The following is a 20,916-nucleotide window of genomic DNA, read 5'->3' as shown; positions in this document are numbered from 1 at the left end:
CGACCTCAAAATCCCTACCTCAAATTCACTGCCAATCAAAGATTATCCTTTCAGCTTGCTGCACAAAGTGGAGTCCATCAGTCTAGTTGCTTATTCACATCTACTTCATATTGATTTTCAAAGGCCAATCAAGGGTGTGGACTTGTGCTTTGTGTCTGGATAGAGACGTTTTCTTTTATTCCCTCTCCAGATGTGTAACAACCCAAATGATCATTTACAGTAACTCTCTCTAATCCATTGTCTTATCATTGCAACATTTTTCTCCATGAAGGAGTAAACAAACAGCTGTTGCCTGGGTGAAACAGAAGCTATATGAAAGTCAAGCCATCTGACAAACCTGCACACTGTTTTGCACTGTGTTTGAGCAGACATGTCACATCTTTTTACAACTTCTGGGACATGCTCATCTCAAGCTGCTTTACTGTTGGGATTGATTTCCAAATGATGACATTATTCCTTGTTAAAAGTCCATTAGTGTCACGCTATGTGTACACTTGTGAAATAGTATGCCATATTTTAAGAATTACAGTGAGCAACACGTATTTTTTATTCAAAGCTCTTTGCAAGGCCTCTCGTCTCATTTTGAATGGGATTCGCCATTCATCTTCTGGAAAAAAACACTTCAGCTGCTGCCATGAGTGGTTGTGTAAGCACTGGAGACTTATGGGAGCACACCTGGGACCATCTATTGCAAATTTGACATTCGTGACACTGAATTTCAAAACAAAGCTGTGCTGCTTACACAGCTACGAGCACAAAGGTGATTAATGGATAAAACATATTTAAAGCCAAAAAAAGCAGAAAGGTTTAGTGACATAAAAACAGAGAGAGGGAGTCAATTTAACAAAAGGCGGTGTGTTAAGTGATTTCCTATCTGTCTCTAGTTTATGTGTCTATTTAAGCCTCACCACCCTTTGTTTTCTTTCCAACGTACTGACTCTTTCCAAACCATGGAAAGGGTCAGAGGAGAGAAATCAAGAGATGAAAGTCCTTGATATCACCTCCTCTGTCAGCTTCACTTACCCTCCCCTGCACTTGTGAAAACTGACATCACCAAGTCTTTTCACATGTCACATTTTCCGTCCTTGCTTTCTCTGGAATTTGGCTTGACCTATTCGATGTAGCGTTTATGGGGAAATCTTAATCAAATGCTTTATTTGCTGAACACCACAAGCAGTATCCAGTTGCTGTTAACTGGAACAGCTTGTCCCTACTGTATAAGGGGTTTTGTGGGTGAAAACATTTTTGCAATGCATCATAAAATGTGTCATTAATAGTCACCATAGTATCCATAAACCACCTTATGAGTATCGCGGAAATTAAATCTACTTTTAACGAGACTAAGTGTCTACAGCCATGCTAGCGGCTCTAAGAGGCTGCACAGTAGACCAGCGAGTTAAATGCTAACGTCAGCATGCTAACATGTTCTCAATGACAATGCTAACATGCTCATGTTAAGATGTAATGTTCACCATCTTTTAGTGTGTTTTCACGCTAACATTAGCTAATTAGCAACAAACACAAAGTACGGCTAAGGCTGATGGGAATGTCATAAGTTGTGCGTCTAAAGTATTCAACAAGGTGAAATTTTGACTGGTTGCTGGTGGTAGATTCCTTACAGACATGACATCTGTTTCTAATGTAGTTAATTATTTCATTAATATCCATCTAGTTAACTCTTGGCCAGAATGTGAACCAATGGATTTCAAATCAAATTCAAGCAATCCCTGAATGCTAAACCACTAACAGTTTGGCTGCAGATCATGATCAAAATTCCAAAAGTAAAGGTCTGTGCTTACCATGGGTCCTGTGTCTCCAGGCTGCCCTGGATCACCCTTAAAGAAATACAAAACAGCCATTTAATTGAGAGAGCAGTGATCTTTTGACAAGTTGAGAACTTGCATGGTATTTTAAAATCATTCCAAACAGGATTCAATCCAATTTTCTAGACAGAAATTACACAATTTTTCACATTATGGCTGAATTCCCCCTTTCTTTTAACAGCCACTATGATGCATAGCGGCCAGGTTGCCAAGTAGAGCTCAGCATTGTTCTGCTCATATACCATTTTGGCTGGGAGGTATTTATCATGCTGTGCCACCTGTACCCTTCACTGTCTCTGTCCAATACCCTTGTTTTAGTCTCTGTTTTTGGTTCAGACTTGGCACTTATGTGGATGTTCCTGCATTTCTCAGGGTAGGAAAGAGACATATGCCACGTCCAGATTTCAATGCCAAAGTCTTGCATGCACGTTATTCCATTTTTGCCTCTTTGTAACATTTACAGTATAATTTTTGCCACTTTCTGTAATGACTCATGGCAGAAGAAAAAAATCATGAGAGAAACAAAGCACCACAGAAAGGGAGGCTTAATTTATTGGAAAAACTCAACAACTATTGCAACTGTAACTGGAAGAACTAAAAACAATAATCATTAAAAACTTGGACAGATGCAGATAAACAACACTTAATAATTTTGCATTCTCACTGTGAACACTGCCAAGAAAATAAAGATCATCTGGAGCCTTCAGAGTGTTTTATAGCTGAACATAATTGACAGGCCTGTGTCTTCTTTCTCTCACAGGCAGAGCATAAAAATAAGTGTGATGCCAGTGACAGGCGTAAAGACATGGAAAATGTTACGTTATAATGAAAAACAAGCAAGTAAACACAAATTAATACAGAAAAGCGTACTCTTGGGACCATGTTCATGTTTAGCTGAAGGCATAAGTGCAATGAACTGCATCATAGTTTGTCTAGTCTTCATTAGAAAGCTCTTTATTGGAATAAACTCTTCTGGCACTGAGTCAAAGTCAAATTGAATATGAGCACTGAACTTGTTTTGCTCTTACTGTAAACAATACAGTATTTTTAAAGGATAATTCCAGATAATTTGAATAAATCTAATAAGGTATTGATAACATATTGACTGAAAAATTGTGTTCAGTTTTCTCCAGATTTTTGATGACAATGAATACTTACCGGTAGACCAGGTACACCCCTGGGTCCATCTTTTCCTGTGTCTCCTGGAGGCCCCCTCGGGCCAGGAGGGCCAGGTGGCCCTGGAGGCCCAGGTGGTCCTGCTTGTCCCTGATCTCCCTATGGGACAAAATAACACATTTCAGCATTATTTTACTGTGATATTGTTGGATCCACTGAGACTGGAGCAACTGTAGTTAAATGATAATGAAGAAAGAGTAGTGGAATGATCTCGTGGGTGGCTATGGGTTGCCTCCATTCATAACATGGAGGAGAGTTTGCATTTTGGATCTTATGGCTGAGACTAGCATAAAACAATGAATATTATGCTGTGATTTATCTGATTTATGGCTAAACTATTAATCCTTTAAAATGCATGCATTCCCAACTGTTATTCCCAGCATTCCCAGTTTAATGGGAGTTCTGTATAAAAAAAAGTCACATTTGTCAGTAAAGAGCTACAATACTCAAGGCAAAAACATACTGAGGTCTGTGGTCCATTATTTTACTTACTTATAAGACATTCTAAGAAAATATTCTAACTTGCAGGGAAAGTGCTTTAAGTGGTGCCAGGACAGTAATTCATTTTACTTTAATAAAACTGTGTTTAAAAAAGAGACATTTCCATATTTCCCTTAACAATAACAGAAGGAGTATAAGAGCACATATGACAGATCTGCTTAAAGGCTTGCATGCAAACTGCAGAATGGCCAGGGAGAAGTGATTCGGTGAGACTTGGCACGGTGGACAGACAGAAGAGTGAAGACACAGCCACTACCTTAATGAGACGCCGCTTTATGAGCTGCTGGTCAGCGGAAAGAAAGCCATGATTGATCTTAGGGAAGACCATCTGAGCAGGTGTGTGAGGTCAAGAGGTCGAAGGTCAGAGGTGAGAGAAGGTTGAAGGAGGATGAGGTCCCAGAAGGAGGAGGAGGAGGAGGAGGAAGAAGGCAAATGCAAAAGGAAACAGATTTTGTTAGAAAGGCCTATGTTCATGAACCCTGGTCCAGCGTCTTCACAGACTTGGGAGAAATCCACACTTTTCCAACATAGAGGTGGTTTGCTTCGGAAGTCTGGGCGTATTTTTTGGAGCCAGGGCCCATAATTACCACCTCAGGGGTGCGAGGGCGCCACAGCAGGCTCGCCGGAAAAATGGGAATTTCTCCTTCTCTGTGAAAATGCTGTCATCATCATCAACGTGCCTGCTACTAAGTCAGACCCCGGGAGCTGCACACACTGAAACCAAGGCGGTCGACCTTCTGAGTTGAGGTTGATTTCTAACCTTGTTCCTTTCAATGCATGCATTATTCTGCTAGTGTCCATTGGTATTAAGTGGCTTCATCTATCGCTGAAACAATCCTGAAGGCCAAATTGGTGGATTGAAGGATTTGTGGTGAACCATGGGCATGAGCTTTAAAAAAACAATTTTGCCACTTTGGTTCATCATCGAGTATTCCTCTTGGAGTTCCTTCCATTCATTTTAGCATCAATGGACACAAGCCAGACCATGTCTTGGTTTTAGGATGCCGGTTCCTGTTCCAGTCAGCTACATATTACTGGCTTGTAAAAGGCCACCTTTGCTTTCAATGGGGGACCTGGCATATAGCACGGAACAGAAATGTGTTGAGTGAAAGACTGGTAACAACAGTTGGGAAAGAGACTGGTTTGACCGGCCGTGATTAATTAGATGGGATTTTTCCTGTGCCTACTCCATCATCGGCATATGAGAAAAAGGCCTGACAGGGATTAATTTATTCCCAGTGTGTGCTGTGGAGGGGTCGGACTGAGCAGCTAGGCCACTCCACCACGACAAACCTTGACAGTCAGGATCTGATTGCTGTGCAAAGCAGCCAGCGTAGGGAGACCAGGCAATCCCTAAAGGGACAAACAGCAGAACATGGCACAACACACACATGACATTCAAACACTGGGTGAAAAAAACAGTTAAAAGAGGAAGAAGATAAGCATCCTATTTCTAATTATTCTTACCACTGTGAGAAATAAGCCTTATCGTAAGTGAGTGTTTGAGGGTTTTGAGAGTGGGATTTCAAAGAATTTCCTAATATTGTCAAAAGCCAACATGAAATTTAAAAGTTTAGAAGATAAGACATGTAAATCCAGACCAAAGAACATTTTATCTTTAAAATTCACAAATTACAAAACATTCATGTTTGCTCTCCGCCATGAGACTGTTTGCAATGGCACTGTGACCACCCTGTGTAAAGTATGCAACAATGTCATAGCAAAGTAACCATTTCAACTTGTTTCCTCCCATATAATCTGACAGAACATTTGTTGAGATGATTATCACACAATTGTCTTTGAGCTACAACATGCTGGTAAATTGAGAAGCAGTACTGTCCAGAGTTGAGCAACATCAAGGAATTGAGATAATCACTGGAAATTCAATCAAACGGTTTCCAATTCCCTTGTTAACAATCGTCATGACAGATGTGATCCACACATGAAAACTGAATAAAGGAAGAAAGCATTGGGCTTACAGTTTATAGCTGGGTAGTAACTTTAATCTGAGTCCAGAAACATTGACATATCTTCAGTTTAACATGGTTTCAAATGTTTTTTCAACTAAATGCACTGCATTAAGTTTCACTGGCTATCATTAATCATTCCTTTTGTGGATATCATCCATACTTAGACATATAGTGCCTTCTTATTTTATTGCATGTTATGCATTCCAGTTAAAGAAGGTCTTTGACAGTGACGAGTTTTTCACAGTCACAATGCCACATAAATGTCCACTTAAACATTCACTCAGAATTCGTTAAATCCCTCCAATGAACAGTGATTGTCCAATCATAGTTTAGCAACTATAACTGGGTACAGCAGGCTTTTCAAGCTTTGCATTATGCCAAGCTGTGTGCATGGGGTTGTAGTTAGAATGGTATTTGGCATTTAGAATTTGAAGGGTGGTCTCCAATTTCAGCCTCTCTAAACTAAAAAGCTAAGGCGTAAGAAATCAATTAAACAGTGTGTTTATGTACTTTAACATACAGTAAGCTGCAATTTTATCTACTGATCCAACTTCCTTCCAAAGCCAAGGAGTACATCATTAACACATTTGTTTGTAGACTTACAGGTTAGGTAAAAAGAAAGGGTAATGTTATTGGCTCTAACGATATCCGAGATAATAATATCTTTAATTATATAGCGCTCATCAAAACAAAGTTAGAAAGCGCTTCACATAAAAACAAAAACACAGCAGTAACACAACAAAAGTTATTGCTAAAACAAAATAAAAGTACTAAAAGAGCAACATAAAAATTGGGCAACAAAATTGCAAGGTGTTTCACATAAAAACACAAATAACATCAAGAACTAAGAGTACTAGAAGAGCAACATAAAAGCTAAGATAATAAAACCTATAAAGCAGAATAAAAACTAGAATCAGGTGAAATCTGGGGAAGGCAGTTTGATTGAAGTATATTTTGAGCTTAGATTTAAAAGAAGGCACTGACTCAGCCAGCTTTATTTCCTTGGGCAGGGTGTTCCTGAGCCTTGGGACTCTTATTTCAAAAGTTCTGTCCCCATTAGTCTTCAGCTGAGAGTGTGGAACAGATTGAAGGCCCCTGCCCTAGCATCTCAAAGTGCAAGCAGGGTCGTACAGGGATAAAAGATCTGAGCTCTATTGAGGAGTCTGACCATTTAGTGCCTTATAAGTAATTCAAAGAACCCTGAAAATCAATTCTAAGATGTACTGGAACTCTGTGTAAAGATACTTAAATTGAGATGATGTGTTCAAACCCATTTACTCTGGTCAAAGCCTGGCTGCTGAGTTCTATACTGTCTGAAGCTGTCGAAGCAGTACAGGTCGCATCATATCATCCACTTTCCTGAAAGCCTCATATTTTCATATGGAAAATATGAGCAAGTTATGAAGCTAAGCAGTTAAACACAGTTATATTAGAACTAAATAACAGTCTAATCTTACATTTATTCCTATCAGACTTAAAATACTCAGACAAACTAGCTCTATAATGCAGCACAAGAAAAAATATGTTGCTGTATTTCCATGTCTCCTACATGGGTCATCAACTTGTAAGGATGCTGACTGTTTACCTTGGACATGGAGCTTTAGCCTTTGTCGATGTTTAGCACATTATGTATGAAGCCATCAAGTGGAGACTGAAGTCTCCTTGTACAAGATTCTTGTTTTAAAATGAGTAAGACAGGAAATGTTAAAGAGTCAGCCAGAGTGTGTGTTTTCAAGTAACTCACAGAGCTAACTACAGCTGCCAATGAAATTTGTGCTTTCAAATGGCAAAACAGATGGCTGCTAGTCAGAAATGAAGCCTACCTTTGCCTGCCTGCTATGGCCAATTGTACTTTAACTTTAATATTAGATCTATAAAACATGCAAAGGTCGTACCATTTGTTGAATAGTCAATAACAAGACAATGTTTGTTTATCTTTAGACTGTTGGCTTGACTCTTGAGACTGAAAGTTTGGCTCCACCATAAATAACCAACCTGAATGAAGTATTTCACAAAGATTGGCACACTAGCATAAACATGCCCTGTAAGAGATTGATCTTTCCTTATATTTAGACTTAAGATAAAATCTGGCCTATCCAAACATAGCTTTGGTGCCATCCCACTGGTTTTCCAAAGATAATTCAAAAAGCATGGCTCATTAGGAATATTGCTTTCAAGGCAGGCTGATTTAATTCAGCCCTGCAGCACAAGAGAGCAATTGATACTCTTACAGGGCAGACAATAGCCATGCTGTGTGTAAGTGGGACTGAAGCACAAATATTTCTCAAATTATTTACGACCTCAAGCATTTTGAACACAGAAAAGTAAAACAAGTACTGGATTGGACAGGAGGAATGGATGATAGAAAGAGTTTGGGCATGAAAATGCAGACTAACACTAGTGTCTATGTTGTAGCCTATGTGCTTTATATGGTCAATTTTATACATATGCTAAGGGAGATGCTGGAGAGATACTGCGGCCAGATTGGCAACCTCACCTCCAATGTGTGTTTGAAATGTCGAAAAAAGATTATCTGACCAAAACTAGTACATAAGTTTGAACTTACTATGTGGGAGATGACAGAAAGAGGAGAAATCTTAGGCATGGGCTAACTCTGCACTTGCCCCTCTGCTGATGTGTATGTGTGAGAATGATAATGACATGGCGGTTGACAGAGAATCCTAACCAGTCACAGATTGCTTTTGTTTTGCTTTTCTCCTCCAAAACGGATGTAGGTTATTTGGTGGGGAACTCTATTGCTGTGTATTTGCCTGCAGCGAGATGACTGCAACAGTACTGTAGTAAACAAAAAGCCAGATATGAGGACAATCAGCAACAGCCGTCATAGGACACTGGCCAGAACCGGCATCTACTCAACCACACCAAACACATAAAACATCTCAAACAACTACGCGCTGTGGCATTTTTCTGAATATCTATATGTGGAGTGGATTACCAACTCTGTGCACAGATGGTTTTAATACATTTAAGAGAGGAATAATACATTCATTTGAAGCCTCAGATTTGGCATGGATATGATACCATCACATTTATCTCAAGTGAAGTTCATTTTAAGGCTTCTGATTTCATGTGCAAACAGTAGACTGTAAAACACTTCTTTGTTCACAACTGAAAAATCCTGGAAATTACATAATCACAGCCTCTTTATTTTGGAAGATTGCAAATTGGTCAGAACCCAAGACGTAAAAAGTAAAGCACTGGACAAATAAGGGCAGATTTTTTTGTTAAATTTCAGACATTCTTCCTCTCACTGGGCTGCCACCCATGAATTCTTCCAACCTTTGCTTGACAGCTGCGGTTAGTGGCATCCCTCTAAAAAGACCACACACCTTTTCCTGGGTTATACATATAGCCAGCAACTCCTGTTAATTACATCCCACCAGTGGAGCGCAACCTGCAGCCACACATTTGTTTGTCAAAACTGGTCAATTTATTATTTGTTGCTTGGTTAACCTTTGACGTTTGGATCTGGCCTTTGACATTTAGGGCCGACAAATGGCTGACCCTGACATGTGGAGACCAGGCAGAGGAAGTGGCCGAGGAAATTCTGCCAGCCATGTGGCAATTCACACACTGTCTTTGACCACAGAGACTGAGGGGTTTTGATTTGACTTTGTGACACAACCCATATTGCATATACATGCAAACACAAATAATCAGTCTTTCAAATGAATACTCTGATTCTAGCTTGAAAACAAAATCTGCTTAGTTTTGACTTAATTTGGCAGACTGTGATGAGTAGAGGACATATTCTTGACATACTCTGTTGTTTACATGTACGTCCATATGGGTTTAATTGACTCTGCACACAGTCAATATTGGCCATGAAATGAGCTTCATTTCGAGCCAGAGTCAAGGTCAGGCAGCACTTGTCTTGTTCTGCCTTCATTTATTAAGGAAACCTTTCAAATACTGTTCCACTACATTTACCTACTAATCTAATGTGCAAAGCCAATATGCTATTCTGGGGAGCTAATATGATTTGGTGGTGACCTGGACTGCTTCCATGGCCCTGTAGTCCTTCATATGTGACTGTGACTGTGTGTTAATTTGTACCTGTTAGGGGACAATTTTGCAGTAATTGGAAGTTAACGAAATGGTATCTTGACGTGGACAGTTTATTTATTGACTCTGTAAGACAAATAGGACTTGGCCGGTCCCTGTTACAAATCTGTCAGCCAGCCACACTGCCGTTTCCAAAGTGAAAACCATTTAACTGATAGAGACAGATGACTTCATTTCCCAGGTTAAAGAAGTACAAATTATCGGGAAAAACTTGTTGGAATGTTATTTAGAAAAGAAATGATAATGATTGTCCAATACTTTTTCTATAATTAAAAACTAACTAAGGAGCTCACAGATCTGCAAATGTGTTTGTTGAACTCGCCACCAGCAAAAGGCACCAGGATATCCACAAACTCTGTGAACTTGGCTTGGTCATCTGAGTGTCCATGTGTAATGTAAGATGTATACCTTATCACTTTGAGACCACTAATCAAATTTCACAGGGAAGACCATTTGTATTGACTTCCAAATAATAAGAAACACGATACTTTGACATGCAGAACTGGCCTGGAGGAGGGCTGACAAAGTTAATCGGCAAACTACTAGCGTCTGGGTGGGCGCCAGTACAGAATTGGGATCAGATCCACTTGGGAGATGGCTGGTGTTCTGGTGACAAGACAAACCTCTGCGTTGTTATGGTCTATTGTCCTTATCCTCTAACCTCTACATGCTCTCTGCTCTCCAGAAAATCAATTACAGCCATTCAAAGTGACTTCGACTTCATATGATCTACCCTTGATGACTATAGCAGATACAAAGGAAGTGAAAAGTGTGCATATGCCTGTGCACATGTGACCCTTGTTATAATGCAGTCTAGTTTAAACAAACCTGTGCGGCCATAGTCGCTTTTTTAACTAGTATTTGAGAAAAATGCGCTTGCTGCTAGGTGGAGATAGAGTAATTCATTTTCAGAGTCTGTCAAGCATGAATAAGCACCCACATTATTATCATTTAGAAGCTGCACTTTCATAGAAATGTCAAACTACAGAGCTGGAAATGATTAAAGCTCTAAGAGCGCCATGTCACGTCTAGGATTGAAGTGAATCACGAGTAATTATAGAGACAGACGATTAAACAGATAACTTTTCACTGCTGCTGGTATGCAAAAGCTTGTATTCATCTTCATTTTGAAGACAAGAGGTAAAAAAAAAGGGTCTTTGCATCTGGGAAAGAATACCAACCCATGCCGTCTGAGGTATCTTGCACATTTGCCTACCCGTTCTTGATTTAGAAATAAGCAGTGCTGAAATGCTTGTTGTATTTGGCCAGATGGGAAGAACACTATTCCAGGAATTTCATGCATCTCAAACCTTTTGCCCACAATTCTGCTGAGGGAGACGCACAAAGTCACATTCATCAGCTAATAACAAGAAAAAAACCCACATACCCGTGGTCCCTGGTCGCCTTGATCCCCCTGCGGAAGGAAAGAAAGAGAATTTGTCTTGAAATGGAAGAGTCGAACACACACTGAAAAACGCACACAAATACATTAATAAGCCAAGACTCACACCGAAATCATTGAGGCGTAATTTAGAACACATTGATAAAGCAAAATAATGCAGGAACCCTCAACTATTCATTGTGGTCAAGACTAAAATCACTTATGATAACATGGACTGACATGAATTGAGTATGAGAGAAAGAGAGAGAAACTAGTGGTGTGAGGTTAGATGGGTTTGGTGAGGGGGCTGAGTGTGGGTGAAATTCATTGCCAGGCCAGATTTTATGCCCCAGAGATCTTTGGCTTTCTGCCTGTTCTGGGGGTAAATCTCTGAGGATGGAGCACGTTCCTGAAGGAGAAACTGTAAAGACGTTTGGTTTCGAATCAACCTGTATGGTGAAGCCTGTGGGTTTATCACATTAGAGTGAAACCCAACCAAAAGTATACTTTTGTTTGAAAGAACTGAAGGAAGACCAAATGTTAGACACTGAATTATACCCTTAATCTGTCTAGAATCGGATAAGTGAACATCTTTAACCCACTTCATTTGATGCGCTTAGCTCTCCTGTTGGCTGAGTTGCAATTTAGCCACAGCAGTAACTTCAAACAAACATGAATGTAATGCCTGAGCAATTTCAAATAAAACAGCTTTTGGAATTTTTTGTAATTTTTCATTGGGCAGTCGTTCCAAACCCCGGTGTAATGGGAAAACAGTTGTGAATGGCCATGTTGATGCTCGCTTTATTCGTCTTGGGTGGGAGAATGAACACAGTTGTTTTTCATTTCATTAAACTGCAGATGAAGTGGTTCACATGAGAGGCATGAACATGCATCTAATCAGTGAGACTCACTTATTCATGATTGTCATAACGGACAATCATCATCCACAAGCATCTAAATCTGGTTTTATAAGTCATGCTTATGGGTTCTATTTTCTGCTTTAAGGGGCGCCAAAAGCAAAAATCACACTATTGATTCATTATGTTGGTCATCAACATCAACACCATTCCACACTTCACATTACTGGAAATCATAAGTTACCAAAAAAAACACACAAGTTAATGCAGTTGACAACTCTGATCATCTGTTTTTCTTGTGTTTGACTTTAGCTCTGGTTAGCACTCTCACGCTATCTCATTGTATTTGTATTTTTCATTTTGGACAAAATATGGATAACTGCTTAATTTATTCTTTGCTGAGGAATATAAAGGACACACCAAAAAGGCCTTGCTCTACCCCAGTATCAGTTTTAGAGGTCTGCACTTTAAAATTGCTTAATGGCCACCTGTTCCCATTATGAATTCAGGAACTTAATCAAGTTTGGTGTGAATCAGAGGATCACATCTTTCAAAGCAAAGTCACGGTCACACATTTGTCCCAAAGTCTTACAGACTTATAAAGAGACAGTGTGGTTATTTTGCATGCTCCACTGCTGTTTTATGGAGGAATGCTCAGCGAAGCATTTAAGGGCTTCAACTTGGGCTCCGGCTTTCAGTCATTAACGTTCTGTGCTGTGGATTTGTGAACGACGGGAGAATTTAAATATTCAGACTGGGAGACTTAAGGTCAGGATGACATGAATGTGAATTATAGCAGAAAATACAAAGTGACACTCTCTGTGGAAAAATTAACTGTGAGTGGAGAAAAAACAAAGATCTTTATTGTCTTGACCAGCAAAAATGTATGAGAATATTCAATACTGAATTTCTTGGGATGGATTGAACATATGAGAAAAACATGTTAATGAGTGAGCTTTAGAGTTGCTGGGATTTTGTAACTGTTTCCCTGTTTTCAGTCTGTATGCTAAGCTAAATTAACCACCTGCTGGCTCTAGCTAGATCTACGTTATAGTCATCAATAAGTCAATTACTCACCTTTTCACCCTGTGGACCTGGAGGACCCTATGAAGACAAAAAAAGGTTGTTGAAAGCTTTTGACAACACATGAACATAACAGAGAAAATGCTCTGCATTCAGCTGCATGATTGGTGGTCCCGCTATAAATTTAAGGGGCTGAGCAATAGTGATTTAATCAGAGACAAATTTCAAATGGCACTAAAACTGACCGATCATATCTCTCCTCTGAATTGGTGGACTTTGCTATTGCTAAATTTATGACAGATTCCGCCTGCTGTAGGGGACACAAATTACAATCTAGCGAAAAAACAAAGAGTTATGAGTTAAGAGTTATGATACTAAGTGTACGGATAACACAGCTTGTGTTCTCCATAAATTTTTGTGACTAACTCTTAATGAAAAGTTGTAGTTAGTCGGCAAAAGGAAAACTTACACCAGGGTGTAATTTGGTGCAGAAAACGAATGCTTTTGAGAGACATTTCAATGCAATACCTCTGGATGCTGGATGACGGGATCAACCAATGTGAGCGTCAATTGCTAATGGCTGCTTGGTTGTGTATGCACTGTCATGATGTGTAGACTTACAGTACATGAAATTGTGTTGGTTTTGTGTGGTGGGAGTGCGATGAGCATTGCATTTTGCTTGTAAAATTCGAAACTTTTTGATTTGGTGGTGACTCTCACTCTTGCATTGCTAAGGCTGGACTAGCATGTTTCTTTGTTTCAGAGCTGGAATAATCATCGCTAAATTTTGCAGTAGGATAAGAGAGGACACAGTAAGTGAGACTGGTAGTTTGCTTTTTTTTCCCGCAATGAGGGCAGGAGGGTCAAAGGGCAAAGGTTTAAGAGTCACAGTTCACTACAGCTCCAAGGACACCACAACAAAATGTAAAAAACCAGAATGATGAGTCCAATAAGCCAAAAAACAAACAGTGCTGCTAAACAAGGCCCAAACATCATGAACTTAGAGAGAGAGAGTGAAGTCAAAAGGTTAACGAATTGATTTTTTTTATGAAACTAACTTTGTGTACTTTCTGACATCTCTTTCAGCATTTGATTAAAATATCCTGTCACAGTTTGGGAAGCGGTACCTTATGCATTATAGACAGCAGGGCTTAAACAAACATACAATTAAACCAAAAAGAGGCCCAAATCAAGTCCATGTTTACTTAGAGGAACAAATCCAGCATCTCCAACCAAATACTGGCAGGCAGATTGTAAAAATGTGCCCTAAACAAGAGGAACAATTTTTCTTCTTTCTTCTTGTACTTTTTTGTTTTTTAAACACAGCCGTTTTTGTCAGGCAGTTTTGCATCCAGTGTGTGTCAATCAGCAGGCAGGGGCTCCTGGGTGGGCTCTGTACGCAACCAAAGACTAAAATAAGAGGGTTTGACATATAGGTGTGCATCCACACGCCTGAGCCTAATGAGCTTGTGTTCAAAAATAGTATTTTTAACACTCAAATTTAGAGGCGGAACCTTGTATACTGGGCTCCTTTTCTTGTTCTGAGGTCAGGCGTTTGGAAAATCTAGCTTTGGAAAAACCAGTATTAGATCAGTGTCAGTGGAGTGACTAACTGACCACCCGCCTCGCAACAATGTTCTTCAGCCTTTACAGGAACTGAGAAAGATTGCTGTGCCATGTATAACAATGCTGATCTGTATTCCATATAAAAAAGCTATATGTCAAATATATTAGATTGTTATCTGGTAGTTGGATGAAGTTAGTATTACTGCAATGATTTGGGAAATTGTTCATCCGTTGTCATTGTTTTGTTACTGCCATAAAAATGCCACATAAACTCTTCAGTAATTAAGATATGCAAAAGGAATGTTTATTCAGCTGTCAGCCTTACAACTACAGCTAACAGCTCTGCAGTGATCACTTTTCTAAGCTAATGAATTCTAAGCTAGAACATGATTTGAATCCAAAGAAATCAGACAGACACGGAAAGGTACACTGACAGTAATCCATAGACTGATGACATTAGTATGGGATCCGTGTTTGGATACTGTCCCTGCAAGTCTATGGATCAGTGACCCTGAATAGCAGGCCTGCAGACACAGACAGGCTTCCATTGCATTGGCACAAAACAGCACAGTCTAAAACTGAAATGCTCCAGACGTAGTCCAGCAGTTTTCTTCAGCCAATTTCAACCACACTGCTTTGAGAGAAGTGAGAAGTAGCCAGGTTTCTGCCTGCTCAGTGCCTCTGGACATTATTTTTGATGCGTAGTTAACTATCCGTAGCTTTTCGTTTATGTATAGTATTATGTATAGAAGTGCTTGTGTTACCGACTGGATCTGCAATTCGACTTGGTCATGGGGTTGTGAACCTTTACAGCAATCTTGTCCCATCAATTCAAATACTGTATAAGACAACTGTGTTTACTTGTACAGTACAAACCCAGAAAGGAAATGCAACATTAATACACACACATCTAAGGAGGTGGTCCTGCTGTTTACTCGACTAGCCATAGACACAGCCACCACAACACACTTGTAAACACAAAATGTGCCATTTTGAAAACAATGTTTCCGATTGCGGTTCCCCCGGGGGAGGAATAACAGAGGCAACATATTGGAATCAAATGTGACTTTTACTTTTATAATGGTGTAGTGGCATTCCAGAGGGGCTAATAAGTTTCTAGCTTGTTCCTGAAAATGGAAGGCAGTTACAGAACATCAATGCAGGCTTTTTGTTGTGAAGGAAAAATTGCCTTTGGACAATAGGAGGTGATTGACATGCTGTTGTTGCAAACATAAAAAAGGGTGCAACAAAGAAAAACATAAATACACCCGCTACAGCTTTTTGCACAATCCTGCTTAACATCTGGCAATGAAAAATATAAATAGTTGGCATACAAAATTACTAGGCTAAATGACTGGGCACCACAAGTTTGTGGAAAGAAATTTAAACTCTGCTTTATATGATTTAACATATCAATGACTGCAGCAACATAATGAAACTTGAACAAATCCATGTTGAACTACCATAACAGGGAAAAGATTCATAATTTGGGAGTTTGGGGAGTGGGAATAAATGAGGTAAATGGGGTCATATGTGTTAGATGTACAATAAAGTCTGCAATAGATATGTCAGATAAATCAAATACGTTTGATGAACAATGTAAGGCTATCAGGTACTGTCAAGTTCTCATTTTAAACTGTAACCTTTGATAATCTTATGTTTGTTAATCTGTATCAGACAAATAAAAAAAATGTAACTGCACTTTATTCAGCAGCATTTACCTCTAGATTTGTTCCTCACAATAGCCGAAAGCTACTTTTGACTCATTCAACCATATCTTGCTGCAAAAGCTTGTCCATTTTACTCTACCATCTGGCTGTAAAGCATGTGGAAATGATTTCGCTACACAGTCTGCACCAACTCATTATAAGGCATCATTTGCACATCACTTGGACAGGCAGCATCCACTGGAGCCCTTTCAAAAGGCTTAAGCCATTACAGTGAGGGTCTTTTATAGATACTATTAAATAGTTCTCCTGCAAAGACTATTTCAAAGACGCAAACTGTACTACAGTAGAATTGCAGAGGGTGTCTATTTGTCAAACCGTCTCTGCAGCTTTGTGGTTTCACTCTGCCCCAAGGAAGGTTTCTAATCAGCACCTGTGTATGCTTTTCACATCTTTTTTTTTTAACTGCTTCTGCTCTGGCTCTCTTTCAAAAGCAGCCCTCCAGCAGGTGCTCCATGGCTCATCAGGCTGCTTCTGTTTGATCAAACGTACTCGCCGTGCGTTAGCGAGTTATTTAGCTTAACAAGATTAAGCCTTTGTAGTCTGTTCAACTCTTTCATAGCTATTCAGATTACACTGGATTCTCTAATGGGCACATGCATATCTGAAAAACTGTACACTATTATGTAATGTTCTTGCAAGAAACAGTTTTACATTGTTGTCAATTGTCTGTGAACTTCAGAGTTGCTGGTGGGCAGATTTATTGTCCTTTAGAGAGAGCAAGGCTTACTCCCCCCCTGATTGTAGTCTATGTGCTAAACTAAGATTGATAATTTAGATGAGAGTGGTATGAATCTTCTAATGTAACTCACCAAGAAAGCAAACAGGGATATCAAACTATTCCTTGAACACATTTCTGTAGGAACTAAGAACAATGTTGCTCCAAATGTGTTTGCATTTTAGATTGGGTGTACTTGGGATTGGACCAGGGTGGTTTACTACTACTGTAGGAGCAGGGCCGATGATTTCTTAGAAAAACAAGGTTTACTGACAAAAGCTACTTAAAATATCAAATATGTCCATCATATGCGTGGTGATAAACACAACATTACAGTTGCAACATAGCAGAACACCCATTTATTGAAAATGACACATATAACGTTGATGGTAAGCCTCACATCTTCTGCTGCTTTACTTATGTCAAACTTCCATCATGAGATGATTTGTAACAGAACATCCTGTGTGCATGATATCGCCGAGTTTATGGTGGACCACTGGATCAGGATTAAGCTTTTTTCTATCCAGATACATGTCTAGTTTCTTATTCTCAGCCAAACCATGACCACTGTCTCCTGCAATGGCCTGAATGAGCTGTTGGTATGAAAAAAAAAAAAAGTGAGGAGAAACCCCTGCCACCTTTAAAAGAGAGTGGGGGAGAAATATGGAAAGGTCTGCAGGGAAATATAAAAAGGCAATGAGAGCTCGGACCAAACCCACAAGCAACGTGGAGAGCATTGCCATTCAAATCTGACAAATAACTTACTTCACTTCATATTATAAGTAAAGAGTAACTGATGTTCAATAAAATGATACTGGCACTGAGGTACATTTCATATGTGGCTCCTGCTTAGCCGAATTGAAAACATTGCACAACTACAGCATAGTTTTGTTCTGTCTTGGTCTGCCTTTAATTATACAGAAGCTAGAGGAGTGGATATATTTTTTTTCATTTTGTGTGCAAGTGTTGGTATCCTCCTATACATTTTAAACAACCTAACCTAGAGAAGCAGAGTTACTGAATGTAGACATAACTATGTTCACCAGAAAACTCCACTGGGCACCTTTAAAATTATTTTGTCAAACTACATTCCAAAGTCAAGAATAAAGTGTCTTGGTCAATTACTTTTCATCTAGATTATTGGGTTATACTTTCGCCCTGCAATGCTAGTTTTCAACTGCTGGAGGCAAAATAACAATGTGACGATAACAATTTAGAAAGGATTTGAAATCTAAGTAAAAATGCTATTGCTTTACCAATATCAAGCCCTGAGTTGGTTTTTATTAACATTTTGATTTGTGATCTCTATGTATGTTTATGTATGACTGATTGGAATACCCAAATTCTGTATTTTCCTGTGGTATTTGCTAGAATAAGCTCCCTTTTTCTTAGGCCTGTCATTAACAAAGAGAGTTAGTTCAATCTATAACTCATTAAGGATATCCAGGCATCATTCATACCAACTCACAAGCAGAGATTTCTGTCAGCCTAATTTCAAGATGTCTCACATAGAAGTTGAGACAGTGAATATCCATTCCTCACATTCTTACTCTCCTATAATTTTCTGGAAACATGATGGATGAAAGCTTGACAGTGCTCGCCTGACTATGCAGCACGAGGAGAGGGGCTGGCTCACGTCCACCAGTTTTAGCTGTTGTTGACTTGAGCAAAATAATTCTCGTGGGTTTGGCGGCGAGCTGCTGGTGCAATCTTATGAAGCAATCCACCTAATCCAACAAGATGCAAAAAGTCAGGAACAGGGAATCTGCATGTAACCTCTGTCTGGATTCAGCTGTATTAGTTTTCATCACAGTGACCTGTTAAACGTATCGAGGTCCAGAAAATCAATCCATCAAATGGGGCTCATATCCTTGTTGTAGAACCTGTGCCAACTGGGCTGGCAGCAGTTGCTGTAGCCCGAACTGCCGGCCACATGGATCCAATCATCTCACCCTGGAGCACTGGCATCCCTGAGAGTGCAGGCCAACAACTACCGCTTTTACAACCTCTTCTTTATGGGCATATGGTTTTCTAACACAGCTACACAATATTAATAAACATGTGTGTACACAGGAAGTTAAGCAAAGCAATCCTCCAGGCACCAAGTGTTGACAGCGAATGAGTAACTGAAGAGGGGGCAGGTGAGGAGTGCAGCTCACTCAAAAATGGGATGAAGGCCAAGATAAAGGAGTTGAAAGGACTAAACCCTGAATTACGCACTTTATGGAGTAAAGCTGAGCATCATGTTTGCCATACATTGAAACAAGAAGAGTTGTAAATCAGGGAATAGTTTGACATTTTGGGAAATATGCTTATTCGCTTTCTTACCGAGAGTTAGATGAGAAGACTGATACCAATCGCACATGAGTGGTATCGATCTTTTCATCTAACTCTAAACAAGAAAACGAATAAACTCATTTCCAAGAATATGTGACTAATTTCTTTCAAGATTGCAATCTACCAGCAGTGGGGTGTTTTTAAGAATTATTCTTGTTGCATTTGCGTTGTATTTTTTTTTCTTCTCACATTTCCAAAAAGCTCTTTTACCAAGCAAAGTAGATATGTCCCATCTGGATTCATGAATGTAATCAGCTGCACTGATACAAGAGTGGAAGTGGCGGCGGAGCAATTGCAAAATTCTCATTTAGCTATTTGCAGCTAAAAGCCTGATGTGGAAATCATTGGAAGGGAATCTACTCAATTCCAAAGCTGGAATGCAGTAAAAGACATCCAGTTAAAACACAGATCTATATGTACACCTCCATCTGTTAGTTCTGCATGGGAACCCTCAATCATATTACCGTCAGGGCCCCGGGGGAACTTTTTTCAAGGCGGGAAACTAATGGAGGACAGGGATGTGAGTAATCAGAGCAGAACAGGCAGGAACGGACGACCACAAGTGGCTGGTGCTCGTCGGGGGAATCTGGACGCAGAGGTTAGGCAGGGATAGGGAAACCACATTGGAAAACTGACTTGGGAATGGCATCTGGTTCCCATATCCACAGTGTATCACAATTAGCCGGCATAAAATGACTTTAATGTGTGTGTATGTGTTTGCGAGGATGCGTCTGCTTGTTGTTATGTGTTGGATGTTCTTGTGGAAGCGGCGACACTGTGAACTAAGGCAGTCTGATTTGTTGTAGGTGCGTGTTTCGTAAGTGAAGTGTTAAGATGCAAATCAAACATGGAGGACGTTTGAATTCACAATCTCAGTCAGGCGAAGGTCTCGTCATTCCTGAGGAGGGGAGACATTTCAACAGCTTTAACCAAATGGCAGGCAAAGAACAGCCAAACATCTCAGCCAAATTTTTTTCTGTGCAATATGTAAGGAAATGTCTGAGCCACAAAATTCTTGTTGTTGATATGAAATGTTAAAAAAGGGACAATGTTTCAGTTGGATTTCTTTCACTTTCTTCTGTTGATTTGATTAGAACCACACATTGGCCGCTCCACTTTCCTCATCATTTGATGTTGTCAGTTGGAGGAAAATTCCTCTCAATCAAAAAGCTGTCGAACTTTTTCTCAACCTTCAAGCATCGCAATCATACTGTGTTAATTCCTCTATCAAGCTATGGTAGTAATACTCAGTTTCCTCTGTGAGTATTCAGCCACGTGCACTATTGACTGCTTCACATCACAGCGTGTAAACCTCATAGTTAGCCCGAGCGCTGCCATTCGTCATCTGCTGACAGACAAGAGCTGCTGATGGGCACAGCGTGAGTAGAGGGCTGACATCTAAAAAGGTCAAACTCTTAATGTTGTCACATCCATTGCCAGTGGGCCTCCTCAGGCTCCGTTGCCCCTATGAGCCCAAATAAACACTGTCATATCAGATAGATCCACTTTTAGCTCTTGGTGGGCTTCTTCAGTGTTAAAAACAATTCCAACGCCTGCATGTATGTGTGTGTGTGTGTGTGTGTGTGTGTGCTTGTTCTCCCTGGAGCTGATACAACACTGTTAAACAGGCGACATAACAAAAAGTGTAAAATAACACAACATCTAAAATGTGCGGGGGCCTCTCTCAACTCTAACTTGGAGTTCATTTTAAATAAACTGGCAAATCTTCTCCTTCTGTGGGGCAAAAGTGA

The 20,916-nt window shown here is 39.8% G+C and overlaps 2 protein-coding genes across 2 annotated transcripts in view; one reads left to right on the top strand and one right to left on the bottom strand.

Moving 5' to 3' along the window:
- The window catches only part of rpl34 (ribosomal protein L34), a 199,708-nt gene that overhangs the window by 55,764 nt on the left and 123,028 nt on the right, over window positions 1-20,916 (top strand). The gene's annotated exons all lie outside the window — the stretch shown is intronic.
- Window positions 1-20,916, bottom strand: part of LOC128384280 (collagen alpha-1(XXV) chain) — a 139,975-nt gene that overhangs the window by 33,418 nt on the left and 85,641 nt on the right. The window contains exons 5-9 of the mRNA XM_053343831.1: window positions 12,872-12,898; window positions 10,944-10,970; window positions 3,757-3,828; window positions 2,982-3,098; window positions 1,800-1,835 (exon numbers count right to left, since the gene is read on the bottom strand). Of these exons, the coding sequence (XP_053199806.1) occupies window positions 1,800-1,835; window positions 2,982-3,098; window positions 3,757-3,828; window positions 10,944-10,970; window positions 12,872-12,898 (279 nt within the window). The remainder of the gene's footprint in view (window positions 1-1,799; window positions 1,836-2,981; window positions 3,099-3,756; window positions 3,829-10,943; window positions 10,971-12,871; window positions 12,899-20,916) is intronic.

The sequence above is a fragment of the Scomber japonicus genome, chromosome 22, assembly GCF_027409825.1.
Source record: "Scomber japonicus isolate fScoJap1 chromosome 22, fScoJap1.pri, whole genome shotgun sequence".
In the NCBI taxonomy this organism is placed as follows: Eukaryota; Metazoa; Chordata; class Actinopteri; order Scombriformes; family Scombridae; genus Scomber; species Scomber japonicus.
This window is presented reverse-complemented; position numbering and strand designations above follow the sequence as displayed.